This window comes from Lynx canadensis, chromosome B3, assembly GCF_007474595.2.
Source record: "Lynx canadensis isolate LIC74 chromosome B3, mLynCan4.pri.v2, whole genome shotgun sequence".
NCBI lineage: Eukaryota > Metazoa > Chordata > Mammalia > Carnivora > Felidae > Lynx > Lynx canadensis.
The window spans coordinates 115,025,729-115,045,013 of record NC_044308.2 but is presented as its reverse complement, the minus strand read 5'-3'; the positions used below and the strand labels follow the sequence as shown (position 1 = coordinate 115,045,013).

The window sequence follows — 19,285 nt, the reverse complement described above, 5'->3', positions numbered from 1 at the left end:
GAAGATGAGAAGAAATGAAACTGATGTACTTAAAAAGAGCTGATCGCCCTCAAGAATTACTTGGGTGGCAGCTCACATCATACATAAAAATTAATTCCTGATGGATTATACCTTAATATAAAATCTAGAACTCAAAAACTTTTAGAAGGAAGAATATCTGTGCAGTTTTGGTGTTGGCGAAATTTTCTTATCAAGGACACAAAAAAATTCCACATCAGAACTTAAGACATTTGCTGACCCACTAAGAAAACGAACAGACAAGCTATATACAGGAAGAAAATAGCTACAATACATACACCTGTAACACGCTGTGGGAACACTGTCCACATCACCTCCTTCAGGTTGGAGACACCTGTTCCCCTAGCCACGGGGAGTGTTGCAGTCTGATGAGACAGCTGAGTCCCTGTGAGGACCTGACCTTGGGCCAAAGGGTACTGACGAACCTCTCCCAGGGCAGTCCATATCCCATGACGAGTCCACTGGGTTGTATGGAGGGAGGTACAAAGCCAGGTCTCCTTGTCTCCATTCAGGAAATCTCTGAAGGGCCATCCAGCTTCAGAGCCTGCTGCAAGGTGAGCTGAGGCCTCTAATATAACCAAATAACAGTTCAACTTCTCCATCTGCTTAATCCTGCTCGTTCTTCCCCAGGTGTTATTCCCCACAGTGTCCCCCAATAAACTTCCTGTGTGCAAATCTCCTCCTTAGAGTCTGTTTTCTGGGGAACCCAACTTAAGATACTGATAAAGAACTTCCACAACTCAGTAACAGGCAAAAGCAAACAAAAAACCCACACAACAAAAAATGGGTAAAACACTGAACAGCCACTTCACCAAAGATACACGGATGTCCAATAAGCCCATGAAAGAGTGCTCAACATCTTTAGTCACCAGGAAAACGCAAATCTAAATTACAAGATACCTCTTTACAGCCACTAAAATTGCTCAAATTAAAGGCTGACAAACCTAAGTAATGGCAAAGACACAGAGCAACTGGAAGACTCACACGTTGCTGGTGGGTCCATAAAATGGTACAACCACTTTGGAAAACCGTTAGTCTCATATCAAGTTAAACCAACAATTTCACTTTGGGTATTTTCCAGGAGACATAACAATGTTCACAAAAAAACCTGTGCAAGAATGTTCGTAGACGCTTTCTCAATACTAGGCACAATCTGGATCAGATGTCCATCGATAAGGGAATGTATAAACTAACTGTGATATATTCATACGATGGAACTCAGTAACAAAAAGGAATAAACTACCGCTACATACAGCAACCTGAATGAATTTCAAAAACATGTCCTGATGTTTGAATGAAAGAAGCCTTACACAAGAGTTACTTACTGAGTCTATTTATATGTAATTCAAAAGCAGGCCAAACTAAGCCTTGGCAAAAGAAATCACAACAGTGGTTGCCAATAGCAGATGGGGTTAGTGGGAAAACACAGTGGCAGGAGGGCTTAACCAGAAAATGGCACCAGGTTATTTCTTTTTTAGGATGATGGAAAGGTTCTAAATCTTGACTGGAATGTTAGGTACATTTGTTTACCTTTGCCAAAATTCATCGAACTATTAAGATTGGTACCTTTTACTCTACAAAATTACAGATCTATAAAAATTACCTAGGTAGTAATTTACTCAGCCAGGATCCTTGAAAGGATTCATTTTAGAACCATTCAATTTTAACAAAGCTTCTTCATGGCAACTCTCTGAAACCAAACTCAGAGTCTATGTGGGATACTAAAAGGCATTTCCAAATTTTTTTCTTTTTCTTTTTTTTAAAATTTATTTATTTATTTTGAGACAGAGACAGCACAAGCAGGGGAGGGGGAGAGAGAGATAGAGAGAGAGAGTGAGAGAGAGGGAGGGAGGGAGGGAGGGAGGGGGAGAAGGAGAGAATGAATCCCAAGCAGGCTCCTCACTGCCAGTGCAGAGCCAGACATGGGGCTGGGACTCACAAAACTGTGAGATCATGACCTAGGCCAAAACCAAGAGTTGGACACTCAACTGACTGAACCACCCAGGCACCTCCCCCAAATTTTTTCTTAAACAATTCATCTGTCATTCAAACATTCCTTAAAAATCATTCATCACAATTTTATGTCAATGACTGCATGGAAAACCCAGTGGTATTCACAATTCTGGACCAATCCACAAATTTACTAGGCATTTACCAAGTGCTTTAAAATATTCTACATTGGCTCATATGAAGTACTACATTGAGACAAGTTATAAAAAGCAGGAGCAGAGGTGAGTTCTTGAGGCTCGCATACCACAAAATTAAGACGCAGGTGAGGGGCGCCTGGGTGGCGCAGTCGGTTAAGCGTCTGACTTCAGCCAGGTCACGATCTCGCGGTCCGTGAGTTCGAGCCCCGCGTCAGGCTCCGGGCTGATGGCTCGGAGCCTGGAGCCTGGAGCCTGTTTCCGATTCTGTGTCTCCCTCTCACTCTGCCCCTCCCCCGTTCATGCTCTGTCTCTCTCTGTCCCAAAAATAAATAAACATTGAAAAAAAAAATTAAAAAAAAAAAAAAAAGACGCAGGTGAAATTTAAGATAACTGAGTGATACATGCCATCCAGAAGAACTTAGATATCTATGGGCATGAAGAAAAAGACCTTCAAATCAATAAAGTAAACAAAGAATTTTCCTAAAATGTTGCCTTTTAAATTTTAACCTCTTTAAAATAATCTAATGGGGGCCACCTGGGTGGCTCAGTTGGTTAAGCCTCTGACTCTTGATTTTAGCTCTGGTCATGATCTCACATTTTCGTGAGTTTGAGCCCAAGTCTGGCTGTTTGCTGGCAGTTCAGAGCCTGCCTAAGATTCTCTCTCTTCCCTACTCTCTCTGCCCCTCCCCAACCTGTGCTTTCTCTCTCAAAATAAACAAACTTTAAAAAAATAAAATAATCTTGGGACTGCAAGCTGGTGCAGCCATTCTGGAAAACAGTATGGAGGTTCCTCAAAAAACTAAAAATAGAGGGGCGCCTGGGTGGCTCAGTCGGTTAAGCGTCCGACTTCAGCTCAGGTCACGATCTCATGTTCTGTGAGTTCGAGCCCCGCGTCAGGCTCTCGGCTGATGGCTCAGAGCCTGGAACCTGCTTCCGGTTCTGTGTCTCCCTCTCTCTCTGCCCCTCCCCCGTTCATGCTCTGTCTCTCTCTGTCTCAAAATAAACGTTAAAAAAAAAATTAAAAAAAAAAACAACTAAAAATAGAACTACCCTACGACCCAGCAATTGCACCACTAGGCATTTATCCATGGGATACAGGTGTGCTGTTTCATAGGGACACATGCACCCCCATGTTTATAGCAGCACCATCAACAACAGCCAAAGTATGGAAAGAGCCCAAATGTCCAATGATGGATGAATGGATAAAGATGTGGTATGTGTACACACACGCGCGCGCACGCACACACACACACACACACACAGTGGAGTATTACTCAACAATCAAAAAGAATGAAATCTTGCCATTTGCAACTACATAGATGGAACTGGAGGGTATTATGCTAAGTGAAATTTGTCAGAGAAAGATAAAAATCATATGACTTCACTCATGAGGACTTTAAGAGACAAAACAGATGAACATAAGGGAAGGGAAACAAAAATAATATAAAAACATGGAGGGGGACAACACAGAAGAGACTCATAAATATGGAGAACAAACTGAGGGTTACTGGAGGGGTTGTGGGAGGGGGGATGAGCTAAATGGGTAAGGGGCACTAAGGAATCTACTCCTGAAAACACTGTTGCACTATATGCTAACCCTGATTTGGATGTAAATTTTAAAAAATAAAAAATAAAAGTAAAAAATAAATAAAATAATCTAGTATTTTTAGATATTCTTCTCTCCAAGGCAAAATTACCCATAATTCCATTCACTTATTTCTATGGACAACATTTCTTTTTTTTTTTAAATGTTTATTTATTTTGAGAGAGAGAAGAAATGGGAAAGGGGGGGGAGGGAGGGAGGGAAAGAGAAAGAGAGATACAGAGAGAGAGAATCCCAAGCAGGCTCCATGCTCTGTGAGATCATGACCTGAGCCAATATCAAGAGTCACTTAACCAATTGAGCCATCCAGGCGCCCCTATATGGACCATATTTCTAAATATATTGCAATAGATTTTGTAAGAATGTCCCAAAGGCCCTAGTAAGCTTGAAAACACTTGCATTTCCACCTGCAGCAAAATGTCATTACAAGAAATCATGGTAAGTCTTTAAAGCACATAGTCATGAAATTACATCTCTTTTTTAATCACGTACGAACAATTAAACGCTCTCAGCTGAAAGAATATGAAAAGGAACTTGGTCCAAATCTTTAGAAAGACACAACAAAAATTGTTTATTTTTATTTTATTAATCTTTAGGTGCATACTTTAAAAAGAGGGATACTAGCTACCAAAGTTATTGACATAGAATCCAAGTTTAAGAACTCAAAGAAAATGTACAAAATGATCCTCTCTTGATACACAGATGAAGAACCAAAGACCAAAGGTGAGAAATAATTTGCTCAAGATCACACGGCTAGGGCTAGTTAGTGGCAGGGGCATGATTAGATTTGACAATGCACACTGTTGCCCTGTACATTCGAAGGCAACGTCCACCACGTGGCACAACACATACAGTCTGGGAGCGCCTGTGTGGCTCAGTCTGTTGAACATCAGACTCTTGATTTGGGCTCAGGTCATGATCTCACGGTTCATGAGATTGAGCCCCAAGTTGAGCTCTGCACTGACAGCACGGAGGCTCCCTGGGATTCTTTTTCTCCCTCTCTCTCTCTCTCTGCCCCTCCCATGTGTGTGTGCGCGCGCGCGCGTGTGTGTGTGTGTGTGTGTGTTCTCTCTCTCCTTCAAAATAAATATGTAAAAAAAAACACAAAAACCCATACAACCCATTATCTGAAAAAAGATAACATGCAATTGTACAACCTCTTTAAACAGTATGAGCCGGAAGAATCCCTCAGCAACATCAAGAGGAAAACCAAAATTATAGTTATATTTGTTCTCTATTGACAGTTTCTAAAGGTCCAGGGCAAAGTAAGAGGAGGACAATGTAGCAAGCTTTTCCTAAGGTTTTATTTCGTCAATGTAGAGGACGATTCTTTCTTCTGAGATTATGCCCTACCTACTTTTTGGTCTTAAAATGTCCTTTCTTTTAAAAAATCATCTGGTGACAACAGTTTTTGTTTTTTAGCAAAATTTTTGGCAAAATTAAAAACAAGCAATCTTGTGTCAATCTTCCTAAATTCAAAAGTATTACCAGCCTGGGGCTCAATTAGTTAAGTGTCCAACTCTCGATTTTGGCTCAGGTCATGATCTCACAGTTTCATGAGATCAAGCCCTGCATCAGGCTCTGTGCCAAAACGGCGGAGCCTGATTGGGATTCTCCCTTTCTCTCTTTCCCTCAAAATAAATAAAAACTTAAAAAAAAATATATTACTGGACCGTGAAACCCAAAAGCCTGGAAAACCCTGACTTGCAGTGTAAACATGAGGTCTGTATTATAATACATAAGCAAATTTAGAAACAAAGAATTTGAGAAATTGTAAGAAGAGATCAAGGTAAACATGAGTAAATCAACTAGTTTTATAGTACTTTCTTGGAGGAAAGACCAAGCAAGCTAAAACAACTGCATTATGTTTTAGTTCCTTTTGAAATTAAGTAAAGCACATTTATTTACCAAATGAAGTTAAACATCCACTGAGTACTATGTTTGTCCTTCCCTCCCAAAATTCTAAGTTCTATGAGAGAAGGGATTTTTGTTTTTAATTTACTGCTCAACGTTCAGCAGTTTATAGGACAGAATCTGGCATATACCAGATTCTCCCTAAAAATTTATTGGAAGAATGAATTAAATGCCCGGCACCATGCAAAGCACTAGGGACTGGTACCCCCCATGTCACTGGCTCTAATATCAACAGATACACAAATGCAGTGAAGCTTCATCAGGCCTGGGAAATAGGCCTAACATATTCCTTACAAGTGTAACCATGTCAAGAATTTTCAGTGGTTAGCTGCTTTAGAATTTAAGCTTCGGCTCAAAGGGTATTCAAGTACATATAATAAAGAACCATAACAGGATTCCATTAAAGTGAATGTGAGGTAATGTTGTCATTTGTCTCATTAATACAACTACCTGAAATGACACTTATTTTTTTTTCCCAAGGAGCTCAAAACCTTGTTTAGTCACCATTTCAATCTTCAACCAGGCAATACAGAGATTATTTACCCTCCATAACTTTTATGAGCTTGATAAATGTCTGCTAACCTTCTCAGGGTGACTAATACTATAGAGGTAACACTTCTGATGAAAAAAAGAACCAGTAGTCAATCACTGCCACCAGTTAGTTTCCAGTTTTATTTTTTACTAATTTCTTAACTACCTAAACTATTTTAGATGCAATCTGATTTATTTCAAGCACTAGAGAACGTGGCTCCATGTTATCTGTATAGCTGTTATTTTTTCACAGAGCTTCACAACTTGAGATTCAATCTCAAAATTGTATATATGTCAAAGTTAAAATGCTGACAGATTCTCTCTTTTGCCTTTGGTAAATCAGTTAGGATGTACTTAAATGAAGAACTACAAATTCCAAGTGTGGTTCAAGATGAAAAGAGAGTGCCCAAAGTAATAATTTCTGCCAGAGAAATGACGTATTTGCTCAAGAGAGGCAGGAACCATGCAATGCCATTGGCTTTATGTTATTTCATTTTACAGTTTCACAGCTGCAGCCTGACTGAGCCAAAGGACTGACCAGATGTATTAATTAAAACAGCTTGTATTCAATGCCATTAACTATCAGTGTAAAGCTTTGAAGTCAGTTTAATTTTCTCGGCAGACACCAACATAGTTAAATGGTTTTTCTTCACTGCTCATACAAACAGTCAAATTATTTGGTTTGATGAAATATAAGCCACTAATTTAAAGCTTTTAGCATTTAAAAGTTTATTTCAATGTCCCTTGTACCATGCTCATTTTAGTACTGACAGCATCAGCTATAGTCTCCGAAAAAATTCAAGATGCGTCACTTATTATAAGACTACTCCCTTCAAAGCTCTAGGCACTGCAGCAATGAAATATCCCAAGTGCAGAGTACTACTGTTCAAGCAACAAAGGCCATCTTTATATTTTTACACACAAACCTACTTCAAAAACCTACTTCAAGGAGGGACTTCCTTTAACTTGACGATATTCACTTTAACTGCTATATTACCTGCTTTTAATTGTCAGTAACAGATGACGAAGAAAACTTAAATATGAACTTTGTCCTTCAAGTCCTTACAGCCGAGACTAGATGCCCAAAGGTTTCCTGCTTCTAAGTTGCCGCAGCGTGACCCTGAGCAAGTTCAGTGTCCTCTTCTGTTAGAAGGGCACGTGGTACTGCCAGTATCACCACGTAGGTGCATGACATCAGCTCACTCAGCACAGAGGACCGTGGGCACTTATCTCCAACATCATTAGCAGCACGCATAAAGGGCTCCTAAGCCCCTCCTTCGCAAGAATAAGAACTCAAAACCCGGATACTTGGATAAAAATTCAAGCAAACGAGGCTCCAAATTTGCCATTTTCCCAGTGGCATACAGGCTTCTGCTTTCCTAATTCATTTGACATAGAGGTAAGAACAAGCAATACTTTATTAATGCCGCTTCCTCCAACCTTGGAAGACAGGACTAATTTGTTTTTCTTTTTGAGCAGGAGTCTTTTCAAACATAAAATAACTAAACATAAATGGAAATCCCATAAGACTGTTCAGTGTGACTACAAAAACAAACACAAACCAAAACCTGTTGGGAAAGAACCTGGGAAAACATCAGAACCTGGCAATATATGTATTATTAATACATAAGAAGTTCAGTTGGCCTGAGAAAATGTAAATAAAGATACATTTTTCTCTATTAAATTAGCAAAGTTTTAAAACTTAACAATAAAAGTATTCAAAGTTTGTGAGAATACAGTGTCATTTGCATGTGTTGGAAAAAAATGCATTAAAAAACCTGGTAATACAGATTGAGAACCTTAAGAACATTTATGCCCTTTGATCCTGTCATTCTACTTCTGAGGAAATAATCTGAACTATGTTCATAGTATTAGACACAAAAATGTTTATTCAACACTATTACCATGGCAAAATTTTGAGAACAAATTAAATATATAAGAATTTCTATGCAGGGGCGCCTGGGTGGCTTAGTCGGTTAAGCGTCCAACTTAGGCTTGGCTCATGATTTCATGGTTCGTGGATTTGAGCTCCGCATCGGGCTCTGTGCTGACAGCTCAGAGCCTGAAGCCTGTTTCAAATTCTGTGTCTCCCTCTCTCTCTGCCCCTCCACCACCTGTGCTCTGTCTCTCTCTGCCTCTCAAAAATGAATAAACGTTGAAAAAAATTAAAAAAAAAATTCTATGCATAAAATAACTAAACGTAATGAAAACATTAAAAAATGCCTAGAACACAATTTTAGTAATAGAGTGCTTATGTTATACTACCAGCTAAAAGAAGGGAGAATGCAAAATTATACATAAACCACATAATTAACCACGTTAAAAATGTAGACAAGTAGAAAAAAAAGAATGGAAAGAAATAAAAAATGTTACTAGTGATTCTCATTGGACAACGTGATAATAGATGATTTTATTTTCCTTTTACAGATTATCATATTTTCTAAATTTTCACAGAGAGCTTATATTATATAGCCATTCTTTTCAAGGAAAGAATTTTTGTTCATTTATTTAGAGGCTATATAAATAGCCCCTTTGAACTTTGTAAAATCAGTATGAGCTTAGTTTCCTCATCTATAAAGAGGACAAAAATTCTTCCCTTTCAAGGTTACTATTAAAATCAACACAGAACTTAACACATAAACTTACACTGTAGCTATTATTACTATTATTGCACTATGGTCAGATTAGAAAGCACAATGCCCTTAATGTAAACAGGGAGATGTTTTCTCCTTTATTAAATGGTTCCAAAGGACTGCACTTTGATGTTTTGCAGTTCCAAGTGTTTTCCAGTCTCCCCCTCTGGCTATTGTTTTACAATGTGTCTCCTCTCCTTGCTTCCCCCACACCTCCTAGTTTGCTACTTCTAGTTTTCCAAGAGCTTAGAAATCAGTCCAGCCCAGAAATTCTAGACTGGCAACTCACAAACATGGGCTGTCTGGCCCACACAGTGATGTAACAATATTTGATTCGGTAGCCAAGATGTAAAATTCAGAAAATTTCATGAAAAATCCTGACTTCCAGCTTCTCAAGAGGAGGAAGATTTGGTGACACCAAGGCAGAGGTCGTCAAATGGCCCAAGTTCTTCAGATGACCACAGTTTCCACTACTCCCTAATGACTTCCAGGCACTGACACTGAAGGTCAGCTACCTCACATCATGGCACTTGAACTGCCTTATCTTCCTCCAGGCCTGATTCACTGTTCAGTCTTAGTAGTTATTCGATTTTTATGACCCATTCCCCAGTTGTATTAGTCAGGGTCCAATCAAGAAAGAAAAATCATAATTTGAACAGAGAAAGCTTAAAACAGGGGATGGAATAATGAGAAATGAGCTAATAAACGAGACCTCTAAAGAATGTAAGAATAGCAGATAAAAGGAGGAGTGTCTACTGTAAGACTGAGGTAAGGGTGGTCAAAGAGGTCCCATGCGGACTGAAATCCAAACCCTGCTGGAAGGGGCATGGCTGGGGCTCAGTGAAGAGAGGTTAAAGATTCTGGGACCAATTTTGGTGTGTGTGTGTGTGTGTGTGTGTGTGTGTGTGTGTGTGTGTTGGGGGGTGAGGGGTTCCCCACATCAAGCAATGCTGGGGCACAGCTGGGTGTCCCACAATCCAACTTAGTTCTAACATTATCTTCTGGAGACATCAGCGCCCACAGGTTAAGGGTTCAGTCCTACAAGACTGCCCCTCACCTTCATGAAAGAGGACTTCAATTACCTCCATTCTAACTTTCTAACTGATCAAGTTCTTCTTTCCAGGTTATCTCTTAACTCAGACAAAAGACCCACCCTGAGGGACAAACATCCCCTGAAGGGAACTGAAACCACCCCCTTTGAAACTACCCCCTTGAGAGCGATAAAGGGCTGCCTAGAGCCAGCAAGACCCTGTATAACTGACCCCAAGGCAATGACTGACCTGATTATCCTGCATCTACCCATCGGGCCTTGCCCAACATTTTCCTATAGAAACCTGAAAGTATTTTTGGCCCTTTGGAGACAGTTTTGAGATGCCAGTGCACTGTCTTCCCAGCACTGGCCTCGCTGAAATAAATTCCTTTCTTGTTTTACCACCTCTCATCTCTCTGCCTTTGGGTTTTGTCAGTGGCCAGTGGCCAAACGGGGTGCTCTTGCACCCCTGCGCCCTGGCTACATTCAGACACTGGTGCAAGTCCAGGTTTGTCAGCTGTGTCTGACTGGCTATAAACTGGAGGTCCCAATGATCCCCTCTCCTTGGATTTGGTTAACCTGAGACAGCAGCTCACAGAACTCAAAGAAACATTTTACTTACTAGATTAACCAGTTACTTGTAAAAAGACAGAACTCAGACATAGCCAGATGGAAGAGATACACAGGGCAAGGTATGGGGAAAGGGCGATGAGCTTCCATGCCCTCCGCAGGCGTAAAACTCTTCCAGCACCTCCATGTGTCAATCGACCTAGAAGCTCTCTGAACCCTGTCTTTTTGGGGTTTTATGGAGGCTTCATTACCTAGGCAAGATTGAGCAAATCATTGGCCGCTGGCAGTTGATCTCACCTCCAGCCCCTCTCTCTTCCCAGCTGGGAATGAAGGTTCCAACCTTCCAATCCCTCAGTTGGTTGGTTCCCCTGGCACCCAGCCTCCAACCCTACGTTAACTATGGGCGTTCTAAAAATCATCTCATTCACAGCCAGAAGATACCTTTATGGCTCTCATCACTTGGGAAATTCCAAGGATTTTAGGAGCTCTGTGCCAGAAACAGGAAGACCAAATACATACTGATTATAAGTCACAATATTACAGGCAGAGAAGTTTCTGTGGTGCCACACTGGTGGAACTTGCTGGAAATCTGCACTCTTGGCTGTTGGGGAAAGCTGTTTATGGGAAAGTGTCTTACTGGAGAGGCTCTCCTGCAAAACTGCCAAGGGGAAGTGCTGCCAGTGAGAACTGCTGGGTGCTGGGTGCTGGAGAAGTATGTGCTCAGCGGGAGGCTGGGGCTTGAAAACCTGCCTGCAGGAGCTGGGCCCTGGAGAAGCCTTCCAGAGGCCTGAGAAGTCAAACGTACGCGCTGCGAGGAGCCTGTGGGGGAAGCTGGGCAGCCGGGCCTATAAGAATTCTTGCCAGAATAGTTGCCTAGGAGCCTGCGGGCAAGCATGGACCAAGAAGGAAAAGCCATTCCTCTTAAATTTCTCTCCAGTATCCCCTGTTGACAAAGTGCGATGTTGTGCCAGCTGGCAAAGGAAAGATATTTAAAGGGCCCAGATCCATTTCTGCAGAGTGGTCAACGGAGAGTGAATTTGGAGCTGAGAGGCAGTAAATTGATAACTGGCATACTAACCCACTAGAATTACAAAAAATGATACATAGAAGTGACAGCCAGGGACAGTCAGTCTGCCTATTTAGCTAATCAGAGACTTTTCTGATCTTTTAGACTAATGAGGTTTCCGGATGGACAATTTCTATACAACAGAGGTGCTACCAATATTCTCCTTCATCTCTATTATAATAGCCAATATTTTTTAAGTACTATGTTAAGCATGTTCTACTATAATTGCTTTACATATACTAATTCATTTAGTCCTCACAACAATCCTATGAGATAGATACTCATCTTACAAAAGAGTCATAAAATGTCCAAGTAATTTGCCCAGGCTCACAACAGCCAGCAAATGGCAGAGCCACTATCTGAATCTAGTAATTTAGCTCCAGAATCTGTACTCTTAAACATTATGCTCAACTGCTTCACCACAAAACCTATTTCATTGTTTCTTTCTTTTTTTTATTTTTTTTGCTTTTAGCATCCATCTTGATTCCCCAATTTGCCTTTGTCAAATGCATGAAGAATTAATGAAAGGAATATGTAAGGTGTAGAAACTAGGGTATATTTTTTGGTTACTACAAAACTGACCCCCAGTGACATACAGGGCTTGCAACAGATACTTAGATGTAATTATCCAGTAGTTAACCCCAAGCCTCATCACTTAAAAATCCATATAACCGGGGCAGAAGAATTTCCAGACCAACTGCTACCTAGTTCTATTTTATTTCAATAAAATTAGACATTCAATATTAGTATTTGAGGCAGACTGAGACTTCCACAATTCCATCAGGTTTTAAGAAATACCTGTACTACACTTAGCATTACTACTTATTACCTGGGATTTCAAACTGAACTACAGAGGATCTTAAACCTTGTTACCATTCAACAAAGTTGCACATCTAAATTCTTCAATTACAGGAAAGGTTAAGACTATCACATACAGAGGCATTCTGAATTCATTTTAGGTCTTCTTCCCTCAAAAACAATGTGAATTCTTTTTTTTTTTTTTAACGTTTAATTCTTTTTGAGACAGAGAGAGACAGAGCATGAACGGGGGAGGGGCAGAGAGAGAGGGAGACACAGAATCGGAAGCAGGCTCCAGGCTCTGAGCCATCAGCCCAGAGCCTGACGCGGGGCTCGAACTCACGGAATGCGAGATTGTGACCTGAGCTGAAGTCGGACGCTTAAACGACTGAGCCACCCAGACACCTCCGATGCAAATTCTTGAATATCACAATTTACAATTGACTTGATTACGAAGTATGAAATTAATTTTAGACAGTTCAAAATGGGAACTGCTTCAGATTCTAAGTTGGCAGGTGTCAATTTAAAGGGCATTTAGGATATATTCCGCTCTTTCTTAAAGGTTTCAATGCTATTTGAAGGTGGTTTACCTCTGTAGTTTCAATTCTGCTACACTGACAAAGCACAAGGCAGGAGATGTACTGTGGAAGGTAGAATGTCCGTGATGTTAAAGATATTCCTAATTTGGGGATATCTCCTAATGGAGATAAAGTTAGTGGTGTTAAGATGTTCCTAATTTGAGGAGCTAAGGTGCCAATCTAGACCCATGGTCTTTCATTCCTTCTTACAGTGCTCATCAGAAAAGGAAATATCTAACGATCAAGTGCTTTGGACTGGCAATCAAACTGACTTAGTTTCAAATCCCACCTCTACCAGTGTCTACCACACTCTCCAAGCCTTGAGTATGCACATTTGTAAAGTGAGGTATACCAGTACCTATCTGTCTCCTCTTGGAGATTAAATAAGATACCGCATATCGGTGCCTGGCACTTCACAGAAGGAGCTCAATAAGCATTAACTATTATTAATATTATTAAACAGATAAGTTTCAATAGCACTTATCCACATAATATCCTAGGGAAAAGAAAGCTTTTCAGGAAAATATTGGACCAGATTTTATCTAGTTTTTATTTGATCCAAACATTTTTATCAAGCAAAGACACTTATGAAACAATAATCTTCTAAGACATAAAGTTACTGATTGTTTTCCAGGTATGGGTAGAGAGAAAGCAAAGTGTAAACTGTTTGAATTTAGAAATGAAATTCCAAACAGGCATCACTTTTATCGCATTACCTGAAGAGAATAAAACGTTAATATACCAGACAATGCAAAAGCCCTTAAAAATACCACTTTGTCACATCTATTTCAAAAAGAACCAATTGTCAGAAAAGCACGCTGAACAAATTTATTCCTTAGACACAAATGTCTGTTTTGTTGGTGACTCAAAGTCCCAGAGATACTTATCATGAATGAGTTATGATAATTAGACATAAAACTTTTAAACACATGAAAAGTAAAACAAAGCTTAAAATGAGAACTAATGAAGAAAAAAAAGGCAAATACTAAGAAAAATACTATAAGGCAGGCAGACTAGAGAAGGCTTGGTCTCTCCAAATGGAGCATTCATGGTGAATAGGAATGCCAATCCCCAAACAAGACCTTTCAGATTCCAAACAAAAATGCTGAGAAGTTTCTGTAACTGGACAATGGGATGGAGGAATTCTATTAGGAGTCTGTTTCAAAATAAAGTCTTAAAAATTATAACTTAAGGGGCTCCTGGGTGGCTCAGCTGGTTAAGCATCTGACTCTTGGTTTCAGCTCAGGTCATGACCTCACAGTTCAGGAGTTCGAATCCTGTGCTGTGCCCTGCGCTGACAGTGTGGAGCCTGCCTGGGAGTCTCTCTCTCCCTCTCTCCTTGCCCCTCCCCTCCTCTCTCTTTCTCTCTCAAAATAAATAAACTTTAGAAAAAAATTATAATTTAGAACAAAGTTCTAAAAATGAAAACCTTAAAGAAGTTTTCATAATCAGTAAGGAGTATAGTCCTCAACATTTTCTAAAGTTCTTATTATGGCCTAGAATACAGCCTCACCCTTATATTAATTCATTACATCCTCACAACAGTCCTATAAGGTCATTTAAAAGGAAAGATCTGGCTGTTAAAAGAGCTTGTTCAAAAAGCAACACTGTTTTTGAACTACACTACCTGTCCCAGACAGTTCCTGGGGCTTGAGTGCATTACTGGTCATCTTGAATCCCTTACTGAAGTGAGAGCAGCACTACTTTCATCTGCATACCTATGGGTTTATACGATTTTAACACAGGAAGAAGATGGCATTATAACCCAAACTGGTCTGCAACAAGAGAAGTGTGAAACTGAGACAAAGCCTTCAGAACACTGTATATGATAGAAACATTACAATTATATAAGAAATTGTATGCCTCTTCAATATGATTACACTGCATTTGGGCTTGTAGTTCATATGCCTTTTTTTCCATTTCATTTTTTTAGTGTTTAATTTTTATAAATATATTGGTCTGCAATAGAATGGAAATTAAACAAGACCAAAAATTAGTCATCTACCAGACAGCTGGAGGAGCACTGCCCTAGAGCTCTGGTGCAAACAGCTTGCTCTCTGTTACCAGCTCTGTGGCAAAGAGGAGACGTGCTCAGGTAAGTAACAATCCTCAGATAACCCATCTAACATCTCACTTCGGTCTGTTCTCACTTCGGCTGTTAACTTCATTCATCAGTCAGAGCACTTGCTAAGCTGGGTTAATTCCAGCTAGCGTTAAGTTGTAGGCTCTTCACCTACTTACGTAGCGTTTTCCTTTAGAGCCAAAGAAAACTGCTCGTTACCAACTGAATCTAACATCGTAAGATAGTACTAACCTAGTGGTTCCAACTCCTTTACCAGACGGGATTTCACTTGTGTAAGGCATGCTCTGGCCTTCTTTACAACTTTAGTTTTTCTCCTTCCCATATGCTGAAGAACGGAGCATCTTCAGCATCAGTTGCTCATAAGTATTTTCAAGAATCAGAGATTTTGGGGCGCCTGGCTGGCTCAGTCAGTTGAGCATCCAACTTCCGCTCAGGTCATGAGAACATGACTTGTGGGTTCGAGCCCCACATCGGGCTCTGTGCTGACAGCTCAGAGTCTGGAGCCTGCTTCAGATTCTGTGTCTCCCTCTCTCTGCCCCTCCCCCGCTCGTGCTCTGTCTCTCTTTCTCTCTCTCAAAAATAAGTAAACATGAAAAAAAAAAAGGAATCAGAGATTTTCCTTTCCTTCATTTTAGAAATCACTTAGGCATAAAGGAAGCAAGAAAGAAGTTACAAAAGCATCAAGAAAGTTGGTCTGGGGGCAAGGAATGCCGAAGACAGTGATGAGATCACTGTCACATAAAGCCGGATGGTCAGATACAGCAGGTAGGCACCACTGCTGCAGCAATTTTCAGGTTACTTAATTTTAACTCATTTCTGAACACTAATTTTGCCATAATTAATGGGTTTTTGAACTTTTATTCCTGTCTGAGAAATTCTAAGGGGAAAATACTGTATTGAATAAAAGCAGCAGCTAGATTAAGAACATGAATAAAAAGCATATGTTTCCATATAGATGAAAGTGAACTGTAAAATAAATTAGATTGGTCTTTTTATTTATAATAATGCTAGTCTCTAAAAAAAAGCCAGATTTCCTTAAAAAGTAAAGTTGTTCAGGGGCTCCTGGGTGGCTTAATTTGTTAAGTGTCTGACTCTTGATTTCGGCTCAGGTCATGATCTCACAGTTCGTGGGTTTGAGCCCCCATGTCCGACTCTGCGCTGGCATCACGGAACCAGGTTGGGATTCTCTCTCTCTCTACCTCTCTCTCTGCCCCTCCCCTGCTCATGCTGTCTGTCTCTCTCAAAATAAATAAATAAACTTAAAAAAAATTTTTAAAGGAAAGTTGTTTAGCCAGTATAGAAGCTTAGGAACTATTTGCTAAAGGTAGAAACTGCTTCCCAGCCTCCATGAATGAAGTTTAGTTTTTACACATTTATCATCTCACTAGTTTCATGATACATCAATACATAATAGTATAATCTGTCTAGAAAAAATGCTTAATTTCTAGAAGATAAAAAACATCAGTTGGATTCTAACATGTCTAAGTTATATATAATTTTCATTTTTATTCTACGAGCTCAAAATGGACTGTGCCTGCTGTAATAATAAAAGAATGTCATGAATGTGATTTATAGCATTTTAAGGCCTACAGCTGGAAAAGACCACTTGACCATCAATTCAGATAGCCATAAATGACATGTCATACTAATTATCTTTATTAATGGCTTGGTTAATTACACCACTCATGTACACATTTCCTTTCAGTGAAAAAGAAGATAGCAGATCGCATATTGCAAAAACCACTCAAGATGGTTCAAGAAGATACTGAAACTGGAAAAGTTCTCAGCACTTTATACAAATAAAGTTTCATTAATCTTTTATTTGAAGACATTATAATTTTTGATAAATGCTACCTCAGTTAAGTTTTTAAATATATACGCCAACTTAAATCTCACAAATATTAGCTCTGATAAGGCCAGTTCAATTCTAATGCAGTTAATAGAAAATATGGTTCAAGGCAGAATAAAGCAGGCTTACAAAGTACTGGACAGCAGGTGGCCCAAATGAGTGAAGCAGGCTTCACAGCCAAAGACCTTAACAATCTACCACTGCTCAGCTCTAGCCAACTACTGCCTTGAGGGAATACAGACAAAAAAAAAAAAAAAAAGCAATAACAACCTTAAATACTGTGCTAACCTAACAAATTAAGTCTGTGGGTTAGGTTTGGTCTATCAGTTTGCTCTCTCACAAAGCTCTTTCAGGACTGGCGGTGAAACTGGGCCTATTTTACTGCTGAACCCCCAAATACTCATGAAATCCTGTTCCTTCCAAATGTAATGGGTTTTCTCCCCTAGATGTCTGAGCACTGTGCATGCTGTGAGCTCTTTACGAGGAACTTATCCGCACTTTTAACTGAACAATGCTTCCACCTTTCTTCCCCACTCATTAATGTTTGGGCAAATGAGGACAAATGTACAAATTAACCAAAATGTCAAAACATATTAACAAAAATTTCATTTCTAAGTAAAGATCTAAAACAACTTCAAATATGCATTCCAATGCTCTCTTTCTTTAAAAGGAAATGTGAGTTAAGAACAATCTAGTTTTCTTATCTTCATTCGTTAGCATGAATTCATTTTTGTATTAACAAAAAACTAATTCAAAAAACCAGAAAATTTTGGATTCTAATCCAAAAAAATTACCTCTCCCCCCAAAAAACTATGCTTCATTTCCTCAAAAAGATAAAGTATATTGATTTCAATGTATACAGACAAATAATATTCCCCATTTATGTTCCTTGATAGCAATCTGGAAACTTGATTCCTTGGAACCTCTGGGAATCCAAAGAATGTTACGGTACCTCTTTCCAGGAAAATGTGCAGAGAGTCCTAAATTTTTGTATGCAATTTCACAAGGTTCAGAGTACCCCAGGATCTTCAGTGGATCCACCCACCCCAAGTTAAGGGCTCTAGTACCTAAAATGAGGTTTGTTCCTATTATGAAATTTTATGCATCTTTTTTTTTTTAATGTTTATTTTTGAGAGAGAGAGAGAGATAATGAGAAGGGGCAGAGAGGGAGACAGAATCTGAAGCAGGCTCCAGGCTCTGAGCTGTCAGCACAGAGCCCAACGCGGGGCTCCAACCCACCAACAGTGAGACGATGACCTGAGTCCAAGTCGGACGCTTAAGCGACTGAGCCACCCAGGCGCCCCATGAAATGTTATGCATCTTTTAAAAAGATAGTCTTTCCTAAGAAGATCTTTAGCTCTGAGCTTAATTGAGGAAACCGCTTCTCTTTACAACTGTCAGTACTTCCTAGCACCCATCCTGACAACTGACAGAAAATTGAGAATTTCTTACCTCGGAGAAATTAACAGCCAAGGGCACGATTCCAGCCACGTAACATCCCACCAACATAGCCAGAGACAGCAGACTAATGGAGATGAAATCATCCATTCTGTCCTCCTTTATTTACCCACCGCCACCAGACTACAAATTTTCAGAGGCTTCAAAGGGTGCTTAGGTTCTTAAACGCGTGTGGTGATTCCAAGACAAGTGGACTTTCCAGTTTTTTCGTCCTCCTCACCAACAGATGTGTTCACGAAACCCTTCTCTGGAACGCACCTGAAAACAGTCCCTTTTTGCTGATATTAGCACCAGAGAGAACTTTCAGCAATCTCAGGTCCCAATCCCTGTTTTCAGACGCCAGTCACTGGATTCCCTAGGGTTAACAGTTAAAGGTATGCAAAGGGCGATTTCTTCAATCGTCGGAATGGTGGCACAATGGACCCACTCCCTCCACAACGTCCCAGGTGGCAGCAGGAAAAGGAGGAAAACCCAAGCAAACTTGTTCGTCCTCCCGGCTCCCCTACCTCCTTGGGGCGGTTCTCGCCAGCCTGGGACCAGCCCACCAGTCCCGGCAAACTCTCCTCCGAGTCTAGAATGGGGAAAGAGTCCTGCAGGTCTCTACCGATGGGCTTAGGGGTTCAGCAGCGAAGATGATACAAAGCTGTCTCTGCCCTATACCCGATACTGCCCATGTTACTCCACTCCGCTGGGCCTTGACCCAGAGCCACCGATACTACAGCTGCCATGGCCGCCAAGTGGCACCTCTTCATTAATCCACTTCCGGATTGCTTCACCGCCCCCTCCTTTAGAAGAGTACTTCCGGGTTACAACCGACCTATGGCCCAGGAGGCTTATGCTACCGCCATTTTTGAATAGGGCCATTGAAAGATATCTGTAGTCACAGTCTATATCGGTGATCACTCTAGGCGCCTGTCCAATAACAAGAGTACGGAAGACAGCGTCTTGAAAAGAAATGATTATTTTTCAAGTTCTGCAGCAATTCCCTGCGCACCCCATCGCCCTTA

At 40.3% G+C, this 19,285-nt stretch overlaps 1 protein-coding gene across 1 annotated transcript in view; it reads right to left on the bottom strand.

Moving 5' to 3' along the window:
- SLC39A9 (solute carrier family 39 member 9) overlaps positions 1 to 19,038 on the bottom strand; it is a 53,521-nt gene extending 34,483 nt beyond the window's left edge. The window contains exon 1 of the mRNA XM_030319416.1: positions 18,273 to 19,038. Within this exon, the coding sequence (XP_030175276.1) occupies positions 18,273 to 18,368 (96 nt within the window). The 5' untranslated portion in view covers positions 18,369 to 19,038. The remainder of the gene's footprint in view (positions 1 to 18,272) is intronic.
- Positions 19,039 to 19,285: the final 247 nt, after the last annotated feature.